The sequence below is a fragment of the Chlorocebus sabaeus genome, chromosome 10 (assembly GCF_047675955.1).
Source record: "Chlorocebus sabaeus isolate Y175 chromosome 10, mChlSab1.0.hap1, whole genome shotgun sequence".
NCBI classification, from domain to species: domain Eukaryota; kingdom Metazoa; phylum Chordata; class Mammalia; order Primates; family Cercopithecidae; genus Chlorocebus; species Chlorocebus sabaeus.
In genome coordinates, this window is record NC_132913.1 from 120,639,855 (window position 1) to 120,662,695 (window position 22,841).

The 22,841-nt window shown below is 46.1% G+C and overlaps 1 protein-coding gene across 2 annotated transcripts in view; it reads left to right on the forward strand.

Moving 5' to 3' along the window:
- Positions 1–22,841, forward strand: part of INPP5D (inositol polyphosphate-5-phosphatase D) — a 151,937-nt gene that overhangs the window by 60,952 nt on the left and 68,144 nt on the right. Inside the window, exons 1-4 of one of the 2 annotated variants that reach the window (XM_007966685.3) lie at positions 1,071–2,735; positions 3,382–3,553; positions 8,078–8,218; positions 20,024–20,111. In XM_007966685.3, coding sequence (XP_007964876.1) covers positions 3,540–3,553; positions 8,078–8,218; positions 20,024–20,111 — 243 coding nt within the window. In that variant the 5' untranslated portion in view covers positions 1,071–2,735; positions 3,382–3,539. Of the gene's footprint in view, positions 1–1,070; positions 2,736–3,381; positions 3,554–8,077; positions 8,219–20,023; positions 20,112–22,841 lie in introns of those variants that run through there. The other variant, XM_007966684.3, reaches the window with a different exon arrangement.

Here is a 22,841-nt window from a genome sequence, read left to right on the forward strand (position 1 = left end):
GAACACAGGCTCTGGGGTCAGGCAGACATGGGCTAAAATTTCTCCTCCCCAGCTTATTAGCTGTGTGACCTTGGGGAAATTACCTGACCTCTCTGAATCACAGACTTCTCTTTAAAGAGACAGTAAAAATAAGGCTGGGCTTGCTGGCTCTTGCCTGTAACCCCAGAACTTTGGGAGGCCAACGTGGGAAGATCGCTTGAGGCCAGAAGTTTGAGACCCTCCTGGGCAACAAAGGCAACCCTGTCTCTGCAAAAAGCTTTCTAAAAAATTTATTCAGGCATGGTGGCTCAGGCCTGTAGTCCTAGCTACTCAGGAGGCGGAGGCAGGAGGATTCCTTGAGTCCAGGAGTTCAAGGTTGCAGTGAGCCGTGATTGCACCACTGCACTCTAGCCTGGGTGACAGAAAGAGACCTTGTCTAAGAAAAAAGAAAGAGAGAGAGAGAGAGAGAGAAAGAGAGAGAGTAAAAAGACTCCACTTCCCCTGCTTCACTTGACTGGTCTTTAAAAAGACAGAAAGAGAGAGAGAATAGCAATAGTACCTGCCTCTCACGGTATCCCAAGGATCAAATGAGTTGAGAAATGTAGCACACAGAGCCTGGCACATATTGATAGTAAGCACTCAATAAATGCAGCTACGGTCATTAGTATCATTACAATCCGCTGAATTTCAATGCGAGGAGAGTGAAGGAGGAGACCCTTGCACCTAACTGGGAGGATGAGGAAGGTGTGTCTTTATGTCATCATTAAAAGGGGGTGGGGGAAATATAACCCCTAAAAATATGTTGAAAAAAATATACAGTCCCAGCTGGGTGCAGTTGCTCATGCTTGTAATCCCAACACTTTGGGAGACTGAGGCGGGTGGATCACGAGGTCAGGAGATCGAGACTATCCTGGCCAACATGGTGAAACCCTGTGTCTACCAAAAATACAAAAATTAGCCAGGTGTGGTGGTACACGCCTGTAGTTCCAGCAGCTTGGGAGGTTGAGGCAGGAAAATCGCTTGAACCCAGGAGGTGGAGGTTGTAGTGAGCCAAGATTGCAGCACTGCACTCCAGCCTGGCAACAGGGAGACTCCGTCTCAAAAAAAAAAAAAAAAAAAAAAAATTATACAGTCCCTAAAAAGTATGTGAGACTTAGGGTGCCCTTTACACCACAGGGACAAAGACCAATAGAGCAAGAGTCAGATGGAGAAAGTCTTGCAGAGAAGGCGCTTACCTGGGGATGTCCCACTTTTCCCCTCAAAGATTTACTGAGAATATACCTAAGGGAATAGAAATCATTTTGTTACAAAGACACATCTGCGTGTGTTCACTGCAGCACTACTTGCAATAACAAAGACATGGAATCAGCCTAAATGCCCATCAGTGGTAGACTGGATAAAGAAAATGGGGTACATGTACACCAAGGAATACTATGCAGCCAGCAAAAAGAACGAGATCATGTCCTTTGCAGGAACATGGATGGAACTGGAGGTCATTATCCTTAGCAAACAAACACAAGAACAGAAAACCAAACACCACATGTTCTCACTTAAGTAGGAGATAAATGATGAAAACACATGGACAGAAGGGAACAGCACACGCTGGAGCCTTCCTGAAGGTGGTGGGGTGGGAGGAAGGACAGGATCAGAAGTAACTATTGGGTACTAGGCTTAATACCAGGATGATGAAATAATCTGTACAACAAACCCCATGACGTAAGTTTACCTATGTAATAAACCTGCACAGGTACCCCTGAACTTAAAATACAAGTTAAAAAAAAGAAACAAAACAAAACAAAAGGCTTATTTCCTAAAAGAAAAGCATGAGATACCTAACCGGGCCCCTCAGTTGCCCAGGGCTCTTCCTGAATTCCAGCAGGTGGAGACTGCCAGGTCCCCCAGGCTCTCCCCCAAGAGAGGAAAGATTCATCCAGACGTGCTGAGACCCTTGCCTGGCTCCTGCCTGTTCTGGGGGCTTGCTGCAGGCATCCTTTCTCTCCCTCACCTGTGGGCTGGCTTGTGGGCCACCAGGGCCCCCTGCTTCCTCCCACCCTCATGGAAACGCCCTTTTCATGGTTGTGCAGCTCTTCATTTCCAAAAGGACCGCAGCTCCATGGAGGCTGAAGGGGTCCTAGGCAGGCGCCTCCCTGGTCTGAGTGAGCGCTGCCCTCTGGAATCAGGAAGGTCAGGCTGTGGAAGAGCTAGGGCTGACCTGTCCCATTGTGAGCCCAAGGTCACTCACCAGCACCGCGCCCTGGCCGCACCTGCCCCAGCTGCCCCCAGGCACCCAGGGCCATGCTGAGAAGCTGTCCTGCAGAAACGTCCTCCACGCTAACCACCCTCACTCCCTTCGGGCCACCCACCCCAGCTAGTTGGGCCCCTCTGGGCATGGCTGTCTGGAGGAAGATCCCAAAAAGTTTCTGTGAGGGCCGAAAAAAGAACCTCAGTCTCATGACTGCTGGCTTCACTTCCCCAAACGAGGTTGCCCAGTTGTCGGCTTGAACCAGAGCAATGCGACATGAGGCACCTGCAGTCCAAGAGGTCTGCTTGGGCCCAGGGCACTGCCAGACCGTGGAGCTCAAAGCAGACTCCTAGTTGTCTTCAGAACCCCAGAGAGAGGAAGTGAAGGGCCCGTTCTCTAAAGAGGAGGTCCCCCGGGGCCCACTGTGGTTGGGCCAGGGGCAGCTGCTATGTGTGGGAAGAGGCTCAGACAGAGCTCTGGACCTGAGGGACTCAGCGACCTTTATCCATTCGTGGTACGTACAGGATGAACCTTCTCCTAAAGGGGATGGGTGGGCTCCCACCTCCCAGGCCAAGTTCAAGTCATTTGTTGAATGTCTCTGAGTGAAGGGCACCCCCTTGCTTTCTTTTGTGTGTTTCTGAGGGTCTGGGGGAGGAGAGAAGGAAGGGCAGAGGCTGTAGAGAGGGGACCAGGGAGAGAGGGAGAGGGGCAGTATGGCTAGGCCTGTCTGCCTCCTTACCCCTGGTTCCCTCCTGTGGTTTTGGCCTATTCTGGGAACTGGGCCTCTGCCCAGTCCAGGGCTCAGCCATCATGAGGCACCTGAAAGCCTGAGAGCCAGACCCATCCTGCTCACCTGCCTGCCACTGCTGGCTTAGTCCACCCAAGGTCAGCAGCACTGCAGGCCTTTCAGGCCCTCCAATGGAGCAGGGCCTTCTGGCCTTGGCAGGTGTTTGCTGATGGCCAAGGTGGGGCAGACAGTGTGCTAGGCAGGGCCCTGTGGCAAGAGGCTCTCCCTCCAGGAGGCAGTCAGTGAGGGACGTGGGGACGCAGATGGAGATCGAGAACATGGGTGTTGCGGCCTGGACCCCATGGGGCTTCGGTGAAGGCCAGGTTGCATGCAGTGTCCTCACTAATGGTCTTCCTGCTGTTCTCTCTGGTAGAAAGCGTCGTGTCTCCACCCGAGCTGCCCCCGAGAAACATCCCGCTGTCTGCTGGCTCCTGTGAGGCCAAGGAGGTTCCTCTTTCAAACGAGAATCCCCGAGCAACCGAGACCAGCCGGCCGAGCCTCTCCGAAACGTTGTTCCAGCGACTGCAAAGCATGGACACCAGTGGGTGAGTCCCCACTCAAGTCCAGCTGGGGCTTCATCTGCAGTGAGCCCAGCCAGGGCCGGGCTGGATGGCTTGGGTCTGGATCCTAGTTATGGGCCTGGTGACCAGAGGGAGGAGGGAAAGTCTCCGGAGAGGGGTGCTTGTCAGCTTGCACCTCAGAGGCCTTTGCACCATCGGCTTCAAGAAGGCCAGGGGCGTGGACCTTAACCGGAAAAGCGCTCCACGGGGGTGGGGAAGCATTGTGTCTCCAGGCACGGCCCGGCATAGTGTAGGCACTCACTGGATATGTGCTACGTTAATTAATAAGTTAGCACCCGGTAATCTCCATGCCTTACTAAATGTAACTTTGTTTTGTTTCTTTGTGAGAAGCGCTCCCCTGCCCCCCAAAGAAATCCTAATGACAGGGCTGAAGCCGCATTTCCAACTTGAAGGATCCATCTGAGGCTGCCAGGGCTGCCCTCCTACTCTCTCACTTGGCAAAATATGAAGGAGATGCCGATGGGACACACATGCCACCGGGTTGCTAAGATACTTGGCGTGTTCCTATTTCCACCTGGACATACCCATTGGTTCTTCCCTGGGGTCTCCAGGCTGAGTTCTGTGCACGCTCCTTGAATTATTTGTGCTATTTATCAAACAGCCGAATATCCAGTGTTGCCACTATGTTGATTATCTCAATATATGTGTCTAAATCACAGATGTTTAAAAGTATTCCACATAGGCTGGGCACGGTGGCTCATTCCTGTAATCCCAGCACTTTGGGAGGCCGAGGTGGGCGGATCACCTGAGTCCAGGAGCTCAAGACCAGACTGACCAACATGGCAAAACCCCTTCTCCACTAAAAATACAAAAATTAGCTGGGCATGGTGGCGGGCGCCTATAATCCCAGCTATTCGGGGGGCTGAGGCAGGAGAATAGCTTGAACCTGGGAGGCGGAGGTTGCAGTGTACCGAGATAGCACCACTGCACTCCAGCCTGGGCAACAAGATAAAAACTGTGTCCAAAAAAAAAAAAAAAAAAAAAATCCACATAGAGCCCATTGTTTAATTCCCCAGGGTTTCCATTTCTCCCCAGGTTTGGATGCTGAATGCAGTAAACTGCATGGGGAAGAGTCGGGGACGCCCCATGGTTCCACCTGCTGACCTCTGCTACACCTCCTGCCAACTCCATCTCCTAATCAGCCCCTCCACCCTGGTTATGGGCTTCTGCCTCAGTGGGGCCAGCAGAGGCGTGAAGCGGAACTTCCAGGCAGCCTTCCAGGAGGAGTTAGGGTCGAGGCGTGGGCTGAGGGCACATGGGCAGAGAGGTCTGCTTTATCTATCTTAGCTTCTCATGGCAGAGATGGGAATGAGTGAAGGGACCATGTGCAGAGACCAAGGAAAGCGGCAACCCAGAGCCGCCCTCCATTCTCAGGGTCAAGGAAAACTGGGACTCCACACTGTGTTTTACAATCAGTCTATTTCGCTTGTCAAGTTGCTTTGCACATAGAGGATTGCCTTTTGATTATTTTTCTTTAAATGACAACTTGCACAGTCTTTCCTGCAAGTTAATTAGCTCTCATCAGTTAGGTCTTAGTTAATAGGTTAATTATCACGTTTCTAAGTAAAATTAGCCTTCTCAAATAAACATAGTTTACATCTTTAAGTCAACACTTTTCTACAACAAACTTTTGTTATTTGAGACGGAGTTTCGCTCTTGTCCACCAGGCTAGATTGCAATGGCACAATCTCAGCTCTCCACAAACTCTGGCTCCTGGATTCAAGTGATTCTCCTGCTTCAGCCTCCCAAGTAGCTGGGATTACAGCCATGCACCACCACAACCGGCTAATTTTGTATTTTTAGTAGCGATGGGGTTTCTCCATGTTGGTCAGGCTAGTCTTGAACTCCCAACCTGAGGTGATCTGCCCTCCTCGACCTCCCAAAGTGCTAGGATTATAGGCATGAGCCACTGTGCCCGGCCTACAACAAACATTTTTAAAAATAGAACTGCCTGTAATACAGACTCATGGTATCAAAGTTACAAGGCAATAGTCATTAGAGCTGTTAAGATACATATTTTAATACAGGGGTCCCCAACCCTGGCCTGTTAGGAACTGGGTGGCAGCTGGAGGTGAGCGGCGGGTGAGCGAGTATTACCACCTGAGCTCCGCCTCCTGTCAGATCAGCGGTGGCATTAGATTCTCATACGAGCGTGAACCCGACTGTGAACTGTGCATGTGAGGGATCTAGTTTGCACACCCCTTAGGAGAATCTAACGCCTGATGATCTGAGATGGAGCAGTTTCCTCCCAAAACCATCCCCCTACCATCCGTCTGTGGAATAATTGTCTTCCACAAAACCGGTCCCTTGTGCCAAAAAGGTTGGGGACCACTGTTTTAATACTATAGAAGAGATGTTTATCCCTTTTAGTAAACAGACTCAGGCAGACACTGGATTTCTATAATGTCAAGACCCAGAATAAATACGGATGAACTTAAATGCAAATGTTCTCTTCTCAATCTAACAAGTCAAATGGGTAAGCCAGTGCAGTCCTGTTCAGTTTTTTTTTTTTTTTTTTTTTTTTTTGAGACACAGTCTCACTCTGTCACTCAAGCCGGAGCACAGTGCAGCCATCTGGGCTCACTGCAACCTATACCTCCCGGGTTCAAGCAATCCTCCTGCCTCAGCCTCCTGAGTAGCTGGGACTACAAATACATGCCACCACACCCAGCTAATTTTTGTATTTTAGTAGAGACAGGGTTTCACCATGTTGGCCAGGCTGGCCTTGAGCTCCTGACCTCAGGTGGTCTGCCCACCTCTCCCTCCCAAAGTGCTGGGATTATAGGCATGAACCACCATGCCTGGCAATTCCTGTCCAATCTTAAGAGCAATGGCTTTTCATTCTTTCACAGATCCCACAGGAAAATCCTTGTGTCCTTTAGTTTCAACTTGATTACATATCAAGCCTGGAACAAAAATCTTTAAGGCGGCGGGGTGGGGTGGCTCACACCTATAATCCTAGCACTTTGGGAGGCCAAGGCAGGTGGATCACCTGAGGTCAGCCTAGCCAACATGGTAAAACCCCTCATCTACTAAAAATACAAACATTAGCTAGGTCTGGTGGTGCACGCCTGTGTTGCCAGCTACCCAGGAGGCTGAGGCAGGAGAATCGCTTGAACTCGGGAGGTGGAGGTTGCAGTTAACTGAGATCTTGCCATTGCACTCCAGCCTGGGTGACAGGGTGAGACTCTGTCTCAAAAAAAAAAAAAAAAAAAAATTAAGGCTTGTAATAATTTTTTACACACAGGTAATTAACATGCTTAAGCCTCAGTTTTCTGATTTGTGAAACAGGAATAATTAGTAATAATATCTGAGTCATAAAATTGATTTGTGGGTTAATGGAGAAAATGAGTGTAAAGTGCTTAGCATAGTGTCTGGCATGTTGTGTTCAGGAAACACTTGCTATAATTACAATTTCCATCATTATGGGAACAAACACTTAAGCGTTACCCAGAACAAAAGGTGCTAAAAGATAGAATGCAGAGGGCTGATCCGACTTTAGTGGGCACCCCTCGTGGGACTGACCTGGGCTCTCTGCCTGTGCCTCTGCCACCAGGGTTGATCTGCACAGTGAACAAACCCTGCCTTCAACCCCATTCACTCTGTACACTGAAGGGTTGGAGCAGATTCTACATGGCAAAGTCGGCCACTTGCACTACCTCATTCCATATCCCCAGCCCCATCACTAATCACTCAGACTCCCCCACAGAGCCTGGGATGACTCCAGACCCTCCAAACACAGTGCCTTGGGTAGCCTTTGTCTGTGAGATTGCAGAGTGCATGTGAGCTAAAGCCATTTACTATCTCTAGATCCCATCATCCTTCCAGCCCTCAGATCCTATCTTTATAAGTAGATAAGATGGGTAAACAGTTCCACTATACACTTTCCAAAGCTTTTGGCCTCTTTTTTTTTTTTTTTTTGAGACAGTGTCTCGCTCTGTCACTCAGGCTGGAGCGCAGTGGCGCGATCTTGCCTCACCGCAATCTCTGCCTTCCAGGTTCAAATGATTCTCCTGTCTCAGCCTCCCAAGTAGCTGAGATTACAGGTGCCTACCATCATACCCGGCTAATGTTTGTATTTTTAGTAGAGGCAGGGTTTCCCCGTGTTGGCCAGGCTGGTCTTGAACTGCTAACCTCAGGTGATCTGCCTGCCTTGGCCTCCCAAAATGCTAGGATTACAGGCGTGAGCCACTGGGCCCAGCCTTGGTCTCCTTTTTAAGGTATAACCATTTCCCAGACCCCCAGCCAGAACCACTTCCTCCCAGCAGCACCCAAAGGAGCTCATTGAGAGGCACCTTTCCTGCTGGGCCACTTTTTCTTGTTCTGACCATGGGAACCTTCATCCAGGTTTGCAAACGTTCTCCTGAAGGACTGTGTCTCCCTGGAGGCTCTGAGGAAGAGGATTTGTTATTGTTGTTGCTGTTCCCACTGGTGATGGGGGCTAAAAGAAACAGGCAAGCATGGTTTGTTTCTTTTTTCTTTTTTTAGGCTTCCAGAAGAGCATCTTAAGGCCATCCAAGATTATTTGAGCACTCAGCTCGCCCTGGACTCTGAATTTGTGAAGACGGGCTCCAGCAGTCTTCCTCACCTGAAGAAACTGACCACACTGCTCTGCAAGGAGCTCTACGGGTAATGGCTGGCCCACGGGGGCGGGCAGGTGGGGGCGGCCAGCAGGCGACAGAAACAGCTCATGACAGCGACCTCTGCCTCTGCCTGGCTGAACAAATGCCTCTGCCGCACTCACAATAATTGAGTGGTGAGCACAGCTTGGAAATCTCTGTGGTTGTTTGGAGATCTTGTTATCATGGAATTTGAACAGTAGCTTGTGTGTGCTGCAGCTTTTTAAGACTAAAGTTAATTGGAGGCCAGTTGCTCTGGGAAGTGGATGGGGTGGGAGGACATGGCCAGCCCTTTCTTACTTGCACAGGATCTGGCTCTTAAGATTTTTGCTGCTGCTCTTGCTATTTGCTGCAGCCATTACACCTGACAAGCACGGAAAGGCACTGAAAGGAAATAAATTAAAGTCAGTCTATTTTCTGCGTGGGTTGTTATAGCCCAAGATTTCCAGTGATGTCAATTTTTCAAAGTGAGATGATTCACCAAAACTTCAATTTTCTGATATCCAATCCATTGAATGACCAACTGGTAAAGGTTCTGATTTCTTTTAGATTCTTTTGGTTTTACATTTTAAAATTTAATTGATGAGCCGGGCGCGGTGGCTCACGCCTGTAATCCCAGCACTTTGGGAGGCTGAGGCGGGCGGATCATGAGGTCAGGAGATCAAGACTATTCTGGCTAGGATTGGCTAACATGGTAAAATCCCGTCTCTACTTAAAAATACAAAAAATTAGATGGGCATGGTGGCAGGTGCCTGTAGTCCCAGCTTCTTGGGAGGCTGAGGCAGAAGAATGGTGTGAACTCGGGAACCAGAGCTTGCAGTGAGCCAAGATTGTGCCACTGCACTCCAGCATGGGTGACAGAACAAGACTCCCTCTCAGAAAAAAAAAAATTAATTGACGAAAGTTAATTACGTTTTAATTGTTAAAAGTGCAAAAGTAAGGCTAATATGCCGTCCAAAGAACTGGCAAAGAGTATTTTAAATGCCAAAAGCTTGAAAGAGAAAAAAAAAAAAAACATTCCAGAGCATCTGAACAAAGTCACAGGGAGCCAAAACAATCCCATCACAAATGAAAGGTCAGGTCGGGTGTGGTGGCTCATGCCTGTAATCCCAACACTTTGGGAAGCTGAGGCGGGTGGATCACCTGAGGTCAGGAGTTTGAGACCAGCCTGGCCAACATGGTGAAACCCTGTCTCTAATTAAAAAAAAAAAAAAAAAATTAGCTGGGCGTGGTAGCGCACACCTGTGATGCCAGCTACTCTGGAGGCTGAGGCAGGAGAATCACTTGAACCTGGGAGGCTGAGGTTGCGGTGAGCCAAGATCTCGCCACTGCACTCTAGCCTCTGTAACAGAGCAAGACTACATCTCAAATAAACAAAAAAACAAACAAAAAAATGAAAGGTCACCATTTTGGTTAGAAAAATGGGATTTCATACTGGTAACGGTTTTTTAGTCTGTGCTGTTTTGTGTTTCATTACACATACAGAAGTTTCAAGATTCCTTTGTCGATTTCTCTGGGGCTATATCAATCTTAGCTTAGTTAGTATGCAGAAAAGAATCTTTTATCATCAGTAATCCAATTCAACTTTCCTTTTAAAGGCTTTTAAAAGCACAATCAGTACATTTGGTAAATTTAACAAATAATTTCTTTGACAAATTGAGCACTCACGAAATTGGCCAGTTGGGCTTCATTTCAATGAATTGGCTTTCAGCTAATGCAGCTGTAGCTAATTGGACCTGCAGCTATCATTTTCATAGATTTCCATGGAGGCATTTTGTTCCATTTGATGCTGTTGTTATGAATCACTTTATCGCTAGGGGAAAACACATACACACACGGCACTTTCTCTTTGTAAAACACCATTTCACAATGGCTGATAACAGGCTCTTAGTTCTGCTTCAATGGAGATTTTGTTCTTCCCTGCTTCCTTGTGGAGAAAGAGATATATTTTAAGTCTCTCCATGAGGCTTCCCTCAGACTTCCCCAGACACTTCTGCACATTGTTAGGTTTCCCTAACACCTCACTGCTCCCTGGACTTCCCAGGAGCCAAATCACTTCATCACTACAGCGGCAGCAGCTTCCCCAACTTGCCTTCTTCTCAGGTCCGTGGTGCCGATGGAGAACTTCCTTCAGCTTCTAGCCACTCCATGACTCTGTTTAGAATTAAAGACACTGTCATGCTCTAAATTTCCCTTGCGCACTTGTCTTTGCTTTCATCGGTAAAGCGACTGTCAGGCTTGGAGACTTGATCAGCCTTGGAATTTTAGGAAATCATAGAAAGGAACAAAATGGTACTTCCCATTTCTCCTCCCAGAATCCCTGCAGATTCTCATTCCTGAAATTGGAAACCTGTAATTTTCAAACCGCTTTGATTGGAATAGGTCTTCATTCATTCGTTCATTGAACAAACATGTATTGGAGGCCTCCTCTGAGCCCTGTTCTGGGTGCTGGGAGGTAGCAACAGACACAATGCACAAGGCTCTTCCTCTTTTAGGCTTTTTTGGATCTAACGTCTCAGCGTCTCAGTGAGGAGCACAACAGTAGATTAAGGATCCATATGAACAAGATTTTTTTTTTTTTTTTTTTTTTTGAGACAGAATCTTGCTCTGTCACCCAGGCTGGAGTGCCGTGGTGAGATCTCAGCTCACAGCAGCCTCAACTTCCTGGGCTCAACTGAGCCTCCCACCTCTCAGCCCCTATCCTGAGTCCTCCCACTCACTTGCTTCCCCCGACCCCAACTGAGCAGCTGGGACTACAGGTGTGTGCCGCCATACCCAACTAATTGTTGTGTTTTTTGTAGAGATGGGGTTTTGCCTTGTTGCCCAGGCTGGTCTCCAATTCCCAGGCTCAAGCAATCTGCCTTCCTCGGCCTCCCAAAGTGCTGCGATTACAGGCATGAGCCACCATGCCCAGTTCAAACAATAATTTTAGTAAGTGTCATGATAAGATAAAACAGGATGATGTGAGGAAGAGACATTGGGTGGGAGAGTGCCAGCTTCCTTTGGAGGTGAAGGAGGTGACAGAACTGGGATCTTGGTGGCAGGAGGGAGCTAGCCACCCAGTGATTTGGCAGAGGGACATTAAGTACAAAGTACAAAGGTCCTGAGGCAGGAATGAAGACAGCCTGCTCAAGGAACAGGAAGTCCGTGTGGCAAGTCAGTGTTAGGAACTTACCTACCACAAGAGGTCAGGGAGAAGCTGGTGTAACATGGCCAGAGTCATCAAGTAAAAGCACAGGCTGCCCAGAGAGGTGGAATTTTAGGTGAACAGCAACTTCTTTAGTATAAGTATATACCATGTAATATTGGGATATACTCATGCTAATAGATTATTCATTGTTTATCTGAAACTCAAATTTCACTGGATGTCCTGTGTTTTACCTGGTCACTGTAGGCAGGAGCCACATCACACGAGGCCTTATGAGGCCCTGTAGAGTTTGTGCAGGGCTGTGCCATGATCTGATTCCGAGTGCCAGAGGATGAATCCTAGGAGGCCCCGCCCAAAGCAGGACCAGCTCGGAGTGGCTGTGGTTGTCCAAGTGAGACGGGATGGCAGTCCATGAGGAAGGCGGCTAGCAGGGGCAGGGGTCTGTGTCTGTTTTGTTTCCTGCTGAGTCCCACATTATACACAGGCTCTGGCACACGTAGCTCAACAGATATTAGGTAAATGACCCAATGGCTAGGGGCGTGCAGATGCTGAGTACTGGTATGACCTGGGACATGCGTGCATGGCAGAGGTGTCAGACTTGCCGCCTGATTGGATGTGGGGTGAAGGGAAGATGAATCTAGGGTGACCCCTGGGTTCCCAGTGTGAGTGGCTGAGTGGATGCTGACGCCAGTTCCTGGGATGGGGAAAGTCAAGGAGGAGGAGGAAGGAGAGGGTGGTGGGAGGAGAGTTCTGGGCTACATTTGACTTGAGGGGCCATGAGGCATCCGAGTGGAGTCACCAACCATGGAGCTAGTGCTAAGAAGCTAGGATGTGGGGGATGCATTTGGGGAATCATGGGGGATCTTTTTGGGGAATCATGGGAGATGCATTTGGGGAATCACTGAAAGCTGGGGGTAAGGTCACTGCAGGTGAGAGTGTGGACAAAGGAGAATAGGGCCAGGCTCAAAGGAGAGACGGAGAAGGAGGAGCTAGGAGAGGGTTGAGAATGGCATCAATGATGTCCAGGTCTATTTGCTCAGACCTAAGTGTGAGTGAGAAGGATGTTGAGCACTGAGGAGTGAGGAGAAGTGCCGAAGCCTTCTCTGCAGAAATGTCGTGATGATGTCCCTGTGAGGGTCTGGTGTAAAGATCTCTTTGCAGTACAAAGCATCAGGCAAGATTTGTAACCCCAGGTTAGGTTTCCTAGAGCCGGACAGAAACTTTTCCAGAGAGAGAGAATAAGAAACCAGAGACTGGAAATATTTGGTAACTCCTGAAATGGAGACACGGAAAGGATTGCAAGTGGAATTTTAAAATAAAAGATCAACTGTCTGAATATCAATATAATATCTATTACATGAGAGTGGGATAAGATTTTTAATAAACCAAAACCAAAAATACTTCATTACCATTTTAACTGTTTCATTGGAGGCCATAAAATAAGCCCATAGTTTTCCAATCAAATTTCAAAAATTAAATCACAAAAGAGTAGAGTGTCAGAAATATGTATATCAAAAGCATGAAAGGACTAAACAAGCCGAGATGAGGAATATGTGGTAAAAATTGACAGTCCTTGGAGACAGAGCTCAGAGGTGCTACCTGTAGCTAGTAGGATAGGTTCTTGAAGAAGTAGGAAAAAAATTGCCAATTAATGTATACAATAAAAAAAAATTTCCAGGCTTACAAAAGAGCTAAATCTAGGTTTGAGAAGCTCCATAATCATCCAAATAACACAACAATCAAACAGCAACACTTAAACGTCTTCTTTTTTTTTTTTCCTTTTAAACAGACAGCATCTCACTCTGTCACCCAGGCTGGAGTGCAGTAGTGGGATCATAGCTTATCCATCCTTGAACTCCTAGGCTCAAGCGATCTTCCTGCCTTTGACTCCCAAGTATATGGGATTACAGGCATGCGCCACCATGTCCAGCTAAATAAAAACAATTTTTTTTTTCTTAGAGATGGGGTCTCACTATACTGCCCAAGCTTGTCTCAAACTTCTGGGCTTAAGCCTTGGCTTCCCAGAGCTCTGGAATTACAGTTGTGAGCCACTGTGCCGAGCCTAAATCTCTTACAATGTCTCTAAATGACAAGGAAAGATAAATTCAACAAATAGATTGTTACAAACAGTACCATAGCTTTAGAATGGTCGATATTTAATATTATTCAAACTCCTTGACAGTATAATAATGATTCTGAAGCCATACGTCCAAGGAAAAGGCTACTGACCTGGAAAAGCTCAGCCTAGCTGTCATTCAAGAGCACAAGGAGTCATTTTCAGAAAATTCCTAAAAATGTACCAATCAAATGCTTTACTCAAAAGGAATCCAAAAATTGTTTTCCAGAAATTTTATAGTCGTGGTGATCTTAAAAACAAGAAGCCTGCAGCTTACTGAGCAGCAAAATATGAATATACTTAAAGCAGAAAGTGTTCATTCTATACTCCCATAACACACTGTGATGAAAATAGAAATAAGTCACAAAACTAGCCACAACCACCCAATTATCTGTATATTTGTCAAACACCTTCTAAATTACAGCTAATTAAGAAAGAAACTGACACAATAATACATGGGGTAGGTGTATAGGCACAGAGTGACATACCACTGCATATGAGAACACTGTGTGATGCAGCCAAAGCACTACTTAGAGGAAAAACCATAGCTTTAAAAGTTCTGTTCTATTATTAAAAAGTAAATAGAAGGCCGGGCATGGTGGCTTATGCCAGTAATCCCAACACTTTGGGAGGCCAAGATAGGTGGATCACTCAAGGTCAGGAGTTTGAGACCAGCCTGGCCAACATGGCGAAATCTCATCTATACTAAAAATAACAAAAATTAGCCAGATGTGGTGTCACACACCTGTAATCCCAGCTGCTCAGGAGGCTGAGGTAGGAGAATCGCTTGAACCCGGGAGATGGAGGTTGCAGTGAGCCGAGATGTTGCCACTGCATTCCAGGCTAGGTAACAGAGCAAGACTTCATCTCAAAAAAAAAAAAAAAAAAAAAAGGAAATAGAATAACGAGTCAAATGTGCAAACTGAGTCCAGATTGTAAATCTCTTGAAGACATCATGGGTCATATCCTGATCCCCTTGATGTTTCCAGGACCGAGCAAAGTACCTGAAATGTTAGTTTATTCGATGTTCATGAACAAAGATCCAATGTGTACCCACTACATGCAAGGCGCTGTTCCAGGAGCTGGAAATGCAGCAGTGAATAAAACAGAACCTTTAAGAAATCTCTGCTGAGCAACTGAGCAATGTCAACAACCAGAAAGGAGACGAGGAGGACAAGATGGTAAAAATAAAAACAGAGATACATCAGGAAAAACAGTCAATTAAGAAAATTTTAAACACGAGAAATGTCAAAGGAGATTTAATAATCTGCATTAAAGATTTGCAAATCACTAAAGAATAGTATACAGTTATGTAGCTACAGATCTTCAAGTTATAATTAAATGGAACACATAGTTTACATAAAATATAAAACATTAAAAGTACCGTGAGTGTCCTTTAAACTTTCAAGGAAAAAATAGTGAGCATAAGGTATAGATTATTCCTGAATGACAAGAAAGCCACCTAATTCACGCTTCAAGAAAAATATGATTCAAATCCAAAAAGCTAATCAAGATAACAGCCTGAAATAAAACTCTCTATCTCTGATTTCACTTATTAATAATATAAATGTATATTGTTTCAGTAACATCCAGCAAATATAATATAGTGACATGAAAAATGGAGGCTTTATCTAGGAGGTCACTCCAAAGATGAGTCAACAAAAATAAAACACTGTAATTGTGCAGCAGTTTAAAAGATAAAAGGAAACCATTTATGTGTATAACATTTTAAATTCATCTCTAATTTGTAAAAATCATTTTCTAAAAAAAGGAATAGAAGGATACTTCCTTAGTAATGCAATATGAATCAAAGTAAAACTAATTACAATCGATAGGGAAACATTAAAATCATTCCATTAAACTGTTTTTTTTTTTTTTTTGGTGAGACCGTGGAGCCTCACTCTGTCCCCCAGGCTGGGTGCAGTGGCAGCATCTTGGCTCACTGCAAATTCCACCTCCTGGGTTCAAGCTATTCTCCTGCCTCAGCCTCCTGAGTTGCTGGGATTACAGGTGCCCACCACCATGCCCGGCTAATTTTTGTATTTTTAGTAGAGATGAAGTTTCACCATGTTGGCCAGGCTGTTCTTGAACTCCTGACCTCAGGTGATCCACCTACCTTGGCCTCCCAGAGTGCTGAGATTACAGGTGTGAGCCACCACACATGGCCCCATTAAACATTTTAACAAAAGAAAAAGAGATATTCTTTTTTTTTTTTTTTGAGACTGAGTTTTGCTCTTGTTGCCCAGGCTGGAGTACAGTGGCGTGATCTTGGCTCATTGCAACCTCTGCCTCCCAGGTTCAAGCGATTCTCCTGCCTCAGCCTCCCCAGTAGCTGGGATTACAGGTGCCCGCCACCATACCCGGCTAATTTTTGTATTTTTAGAAGAGACGGGGTTTTACCATGTTGGCCAGGCTGGTTGCAAACTCCTGACCTCAGATGATCTGCCCACCTCAGCCTCCCAAAGTGCTGGGATTACAGGTGTGAGCCACCATGCCTGGCCTGAGATACTGTTTATTATCTGATTTTTAAATACTTACAAGACATTGTTGCCAAAGCAATACCAAAAAAGAGGCAAAAAATTGGAGAAACAAAAATAAAGGGACATGAGGAAGCATGAGAATGTTCCTTCTGAGTCTATAGTTCTGGGTTCAGAGACTCTGGATGTGCTAGACAGAAACTGAATGGGAATCGTGGGGCAATTAACTCAAGGGAAACAAAGAGGGAAGCGGCTGTCTCTCTGGGAGGTTCAGAAAGACCAAGCAAGGGATCTAAACCCTCCCAGTGATACCTGAGGCCAGACCTACTGACCCAGCCCTGCTCACCTTTGCTCCCCCAGGGCTGAAGCTCCTTCTTCAGGGTCAGTCCCTTAAGCTAGGGACCAAAGGCTGGACTCGTTGTCCAGGGATCACTGGACAAATCCTTTCTGTAGGATAAGGCTGATTCTTAAGTCTTCCAGCTACAGGCCTGGTATGTCCTGTTGGTCATTCTGACCCTAACCGACACCTCCATATATGTCTGGGAGCCAGTCAGATTTCTCAAAGTTTTAAAAGGCTTAGAAATACAGGGTGAAACAGTGTTATTCTTAGAAAACCCTAAAGATTCAGCTTCTGTGTGTATGCCTGTGTGTTTGTGTTTTTAGGATAACGTTTTGTAAAAGGAGAACAATGAGTGAGGGAGACCTATTTGATGTTAAAACACGTTCTGAATTACGGCTTTAGAGAGATGTTTTAGCCCGAATGCTTTTCCAAAATGATAATTTAATCAGAATACCACCGTGTTGGCAGATGGACAGAGCAGCTCTCAGGAAGCGGAGTGCGAAACCCGGAACGGACCGCTGCCTGCACGGTGCTTCCCTTCCCTTCCCCTCCCCGTCAGACACCTCCGGCACCTGCTTCTTGGTCACAGCTCCCATCCTCATTCTTGATCCTCAAAGGATAACAATTTCAAACCAGAAAACTAGCACACCATTCTGGAATTTGTAATTCCTTGCCTAGTATATGTGGTAAGATTTGGATTTTTAGTTGAATGAAAGAAATGAAACCTGGAAACAAATACTACCATATTCACGCAAAGCTCTAACCCAAGAGAACTACAGAAAAAGAGAAACTGATGTTGAGTGAAACAGAATAGCAATTCAGAGAAAGAGGCATATTTAGCCATTTATGCCTAGCGTTCCATTATTGGAATGCTAAGCATGTGGGAGTTATTTATTTCCCACTGCTCAAGGTCATCACCAAGGTCTGACTGCAAAAATTCAAAAAAAAAGCGACCTTAGGCATAAATGGGTTAAAAAGAAAAATGTTCTACATGGGGTAAGGAATTAAACACATAGAACAACAACAATAGGCCAGGCGCAATGGCTCACGCCTGTAATCTCAGCACTTTGGGAAGCCGAGGTGGGCGGATCACCTGAGGTTGGGAATCCCAGACCGGCTTGACCAACAGGGAGAAAGTCCATCTCTACTAAAAATACAAAATTAACTGGGCATGGTGATGTATGCCTGTAACTCCAGCTACTCGGGAGGCTGAGGTAGGAGAATCACTTGAACCCGGGAGGCAGAGGTTGTGTTGAGCCGAGATCGCGCCATTGCACACCAGTCTGGGCAACAAGAGTGAAACTCTATCTAAAAAAAAAAAAAAAAGAATAACAACAAAAACCCTGATCTATAACATGATTACTTCAAAAGAGTTAGAAAACAATTTAAAATGAGCAAATAATTGCTCCCTAGTAAATACCAATGATAAATTAACAACTATGGTAAGTAAAAATTGCCAAGGAAAACATGAAAACTCAAACAATAAAAAATTGTGTATCATTTCGTAATGAAATCCAGGTCACCTAGGATTAATATAAGATAATGAGAATATATTATTATATATTGTATAATATATGTTATAGACCAGGCATGGTGGCTTATGCCTGTAATCCCAGCACTTTGGGAGGCTGAGGCGGGCTGATCACCTGAGGTCAGGAGTTCAAGACCAGCCTGACCAACACTGAGAAACCCCGTGTCTACTAAAAATACAAAATTAGCTGGGTGTGATGGTGCATGCCTGTAATCCCAGCTATTCAGGAGGCCGAGGCAGGAGAATCACTTGAACCCAGGAGGCAGAGGTTGCAGTGAGCCAAGATCCTGCCACTGCACTCCAGCCTGGGCAACAAGAGTGAAATTCCATCTCAAAAAAAAAATATATATATATATATACACACACACACACACACGCGCGCGCACACACACACACATATATTAGCATTTATTATTATGATATAATGAGATTATATTGTATTATTATATTAATAATGTAATGAGAAAAAAAATACAACACCTAGATTAAATAAAAAGAAGGCCAGGCCTGGTGGCTCACGCCTGTAATCCCAGCACTTTGGGAAGCCGAGGTGGGTAGATCACCTGAGGTCAGGAGTTCAAGACCAGCCTGACCAACATGGCGAAACCCCATCTCTACTAAAAATACAAAAATTAGCTGGGCATGGTGGTGTACGCCTGTAATCCAGCTACTCGGGAGGCTGAGGCAGGATCATGCCACTGCACTCCAGACTGGGCAACAGAGTAAGACTCTGTCTCAAAAAAAAAAAAAAAAGGCAAAGCAATATGTAAAGTGTATAACACTATATAAAAATACGAACAAACTTCCCAACAGAAAATTGGCAAGGGAGAAAAAACAAAAAGTTTATACAAAGAGAAATGGGAGAAATGCAGCAGCCATTAACTAGAAATCAGCAGTAGAAAAACAATGACATTAGAAATTAAAGATGTAAATTTATTCATCTATATTAAAGTCCAGTGTTATGCGCCTTCAAAGAGAGAAAGAACAGAAGTACAGTCATTGGAGCTATTGGGTGATCAGGTCTGGACAATGCTGGTGACTCTATATAACTGGTACTCACAGGTTTGGCAATAATGATCAAGAGCCATAATCTCTGGTTATCCTAATTCTGTAATTAAAAATTAGAAAAGCTATATGAACAGAGCTGTTCAGAGCAGCCTTTATTTATTATTGTATTATTTTTATTTTTATTTCTGTCTCCCGGGTTCACACCATTCTCCTGCCTCAGCCTTCAGTACAGGCGCCGCCATCACACCCGGCTAATTTTTTTTTTTTTTTTTTTTTTTGTATTTTTAGTAGAGAAGGGGTTTCGGTTTCACCGTGTTAGCCAGGATGGTCTTGGTCTCCTGACCTCGTGATCTGCCCGCCTCAGCCTCCTAAAGTGCTGGGATTACAGGCGTGAGCCACCGCGCGGCCCAGAACAGCCTTTATTTATGTAACAAAGATCGCAAAGTAACCCAAGTATCTAGCAATTTCAGCACATTTACTTGATAGACTATTTTCAAATCATTAGAATGTTAAATATGTAAAAACATGAACAGTTTTTGGTGAAACAGTAAGTGAAAAGTAGAACTCAAAATCGTCTGCCCCACCATGTTAAAACAATAGAGAAAGATGAGCTGGGAACAAAGAGCGGATAAAGCCTGAGGATTGGAGTTGTCAATGGATATGACAATGGGAAAATCCCTCTGAGCCTGCATTTGGGCGGCTAGGAGGGGATTTGCATCAGAATCCACAGATCACCAGCACTGGGCAGCCCTGATATTTAAAATGCAGATTCCAGACTCGATCAGGCCAAAGCCCAGAAATTTGCATTGTTAACACGTGTGTGTGTGTGTGTGTGTGTGTGTTTTATAAACACTGAAGGTTGGGAACCATGGATGACTAAGTGAAATCATTTTGTGACTCTAGATTTGAATTTTCTACAGGCTATGGAGTGTAGTTTGGCTAAAGCAAAACCCAGGTAAAATCAGGACTACACACCAATTCCAGTTTGCTGTGGGTCGGAAACGGATGCGGGTCGAGTGTGGGTGGGCCAGTGCTGGCAAGCCTTGATCTTTGCCTGGGCTTGTCCTTCTGGGGAGAATTACTTGCTTCTGCTGGACTGAGGGTGATCTTGTCTCTGGCTGGAGCCCATGCTGCCATGGAAGACTCCTTTCAGTGCCCACTAATCCTTGATGTTCACCTTGTCCCCCGCCCCTAGAGAAGTCGTCCGGACCCTCCCATCCCTGGAGTCTCTGCAGAGGTTATTTGACCAGCAGCTCTCCCCAGGCCTCCGTCCACGTCCTCAGGTAAAGGGTCTTGGGGTTGAAAAGGTGAGATTAATCCACCAGGGAGGGGGATTGAGTTAGCCAGTCCTGAGGGCTCAGGAGGAAGGGGGAGCACTGCCCACCATGTGTTCACTGGGCAACAGCAAGCAGGTACGCTGGGGTGGGTGGTGGGAGCCTCAGCCCCTGCCCTTCCCAGGAAGCCATCTCCCACTGCCAGATTTTGATTTGAGGAATAAAGATTTCAAATTATGCACCCGGCCGGGCGCGGTGGCTCACGCCTGTAATCCTAGCACTTTGGGAGGCCAAGGCGGGCGGATCATGAGGTTAGGAGATCGAGACCATCCTGGCTAACACGGTGAAACCTCGTCTCTACTAAAAATACAAAAAACTAGCCGGGCGAGGTGGCGGCGCCTGTAGTCCCAGCTACTCGGGAGGCTGAGGCAGGAGAATGGCGTAAACCTGGGAGGCGGAGCTTGCAGTGAGCTGAGATCCAGCCACTGCACTCCAGCCTGGGCGACAGAGTGAGACTCCGTCTCAAAAAAAAAAAAAATTATGCACCCATCAGCAAAATTTATTTGTACCAAATAAGGGGGCAAGCAGGGCCTGTTCCCATCATTTCTCATCAGAAACTGAAAGGAAAGAAAAAGAGGAGGCACCTAAACTCTTGATCCTGCCTCTTGTCCCAGGAGGCGCAGGATGAAGGTGCCTCCCCACCCCCGTACCTGCTCGTGGCCTGGCAGGAGGCCAAGGTCGTGTTGCCCATTAAGCAAATATCTGTGTAACAAAAGGTGTCATCAATAAAATTTTAACAAGTTTTTAAAAAAGCAAAAGCTGTATCTCAGAAGAAAATACCTGCAACAAAGGTTAGGGAAAAAGGATTACAGACAAAGTATTCATATGTTTATTATTATTATTTTTATTTGAGACATGGTCTTGCTTTGTCACCCAGGTTGGGGTACAGTGGCACAATCACAGCTCACTGCATTGTCAAACATCGGGGCTCAAGAGATCCACCCCACCTGAGCCTCCCATGTTTTAAAACCGCAATTACTCATCAGCTAATAGCTGGGGATTACAGGTGCGCACCACCATGCCAGTCTCCTTTTAAAACTTTTTGTAGAGACAGGTCTCACTATGTTCCCCGTGTTGATCTCAAACTTCTGGCGATCTTCCTGCCCCAACCTTCTGAAGTGCTGGGATTACAGGTGGGAGCCACCATGCCTGGCCATGTTTTTTAAAAATTCCTACAAACAATTAAGTAAAAACAATCCAATTTTTAAAAGAGGGAAAGACTATAAACAAGGCGGCTCACTGAAGAGGGACAGGGAATAGCCAATATAGATATGCAAAGGTGTTCAGCTTCACCTTGTTAGTAACCAGGAAATGACATTTGACACTAGGCGGCCACTTCTTGCCTGTTAGATGGGCAAAGAGTTGATGCTAAAGTTGATGGGTGAGTCAGGACTTGGCTAGGGTGTGGGGTGGAAGAGGTGTTCACAGGGGCTCACTCCTCTGCTGTTGGGAATGGAAATGGGTTTTCTGAAAGGCAGTTTGGCCGTTTGTATGAAAATGTGAACTGCAGGCATCCCTCAAGCCAACAGTTCCATATGTCGGCAGCTTCTTAGGGACTGCAAGTACACAAAGAGTAAAAAAAAAAAAAAACATTGAAAATCACATAAACAGGCCGGGCGTGGTGGTTCACACCTCTAATCCCAGCACTTTGGGAGGCCGAAGCGGGTGGATCACCTGTCAGGAGTTCAAGACCAACCTGACCAACATGGTGAAACCCTGTCTCCACCAAAAATACAAAAATTAGCCAGGCATGGTGGCAGGCGCCTGTAATCCCAGCTACTCGGGAGGCTGAGACAGGAGAATCGCTTGAACCCTGGAGGCGGAGGTTGCAGTGAGCCGAGACTGTGCCACTGTACTCCAGCCTGAGTGACAGAGTGAGACTCCATCTAAAACAAAAAAAAGGAAAAAGAAAAAAAAGAAAATCATATAAAGGGAGCTGGTGAACTGCAGTGGTGCAGAATTCTACTCTAAGGTGTGAACACTGCTCTGGAAAGATCTCCAAGGCTACTGTTAGGTGGAAAAGCAAACGGCAGGATGATACAGAAACTCTGACGAAGTCTCCACGAGGAAATCAGATGGGAAGGATTTAAACCCAAAGGACCGTGCTGGTCACCACAATGCAGGGATGAGACTGGGGAGAAGGGGACTGGGCCAAAGAGGATTTTGAGTTTGCTCACATTATTGGTTTGAGTTTTCTACGGAGAACATGTATTTGTGTTCTACTTGTGCAACTTTCGAAATCCAGAAAAAAAAAGTTTTGCTTTCTCCGAGGTGACTGATGGGTTAATTTCTAAGAAAGTAAAAGCAAATCTAGACAAAACAGGGACTCTGCCCGACTCTTGAGCTTAAGTAGCTTGAGTGGAAGAACACACAGTCAAGTCTTTGAAGTAGATTAGAAGAGAGACAAAGCCCCGAGAGAGAGGCCAGCTGCAGTCCCAGTTATGGTGCTGCCGGGTGGAGGCCAGTCTCTGCATTTGGTGGCAGGACAGAGCAGCCACACGGTGGAGCGTGGGTCTTGCTGCCACACTCCCCTCCCCTTTATGAGACTCTGAGTCTTGAAGAAAAACAGAAAAGGTTGTTCTTGATGTGTCTTCAGGAATTCAGAAATCAAGGAGGGAGTTGAGGCTGCCTTGAGGAGAGGAAAGAACATTGGCCCATAGATCAGAAACACCTGAGTTC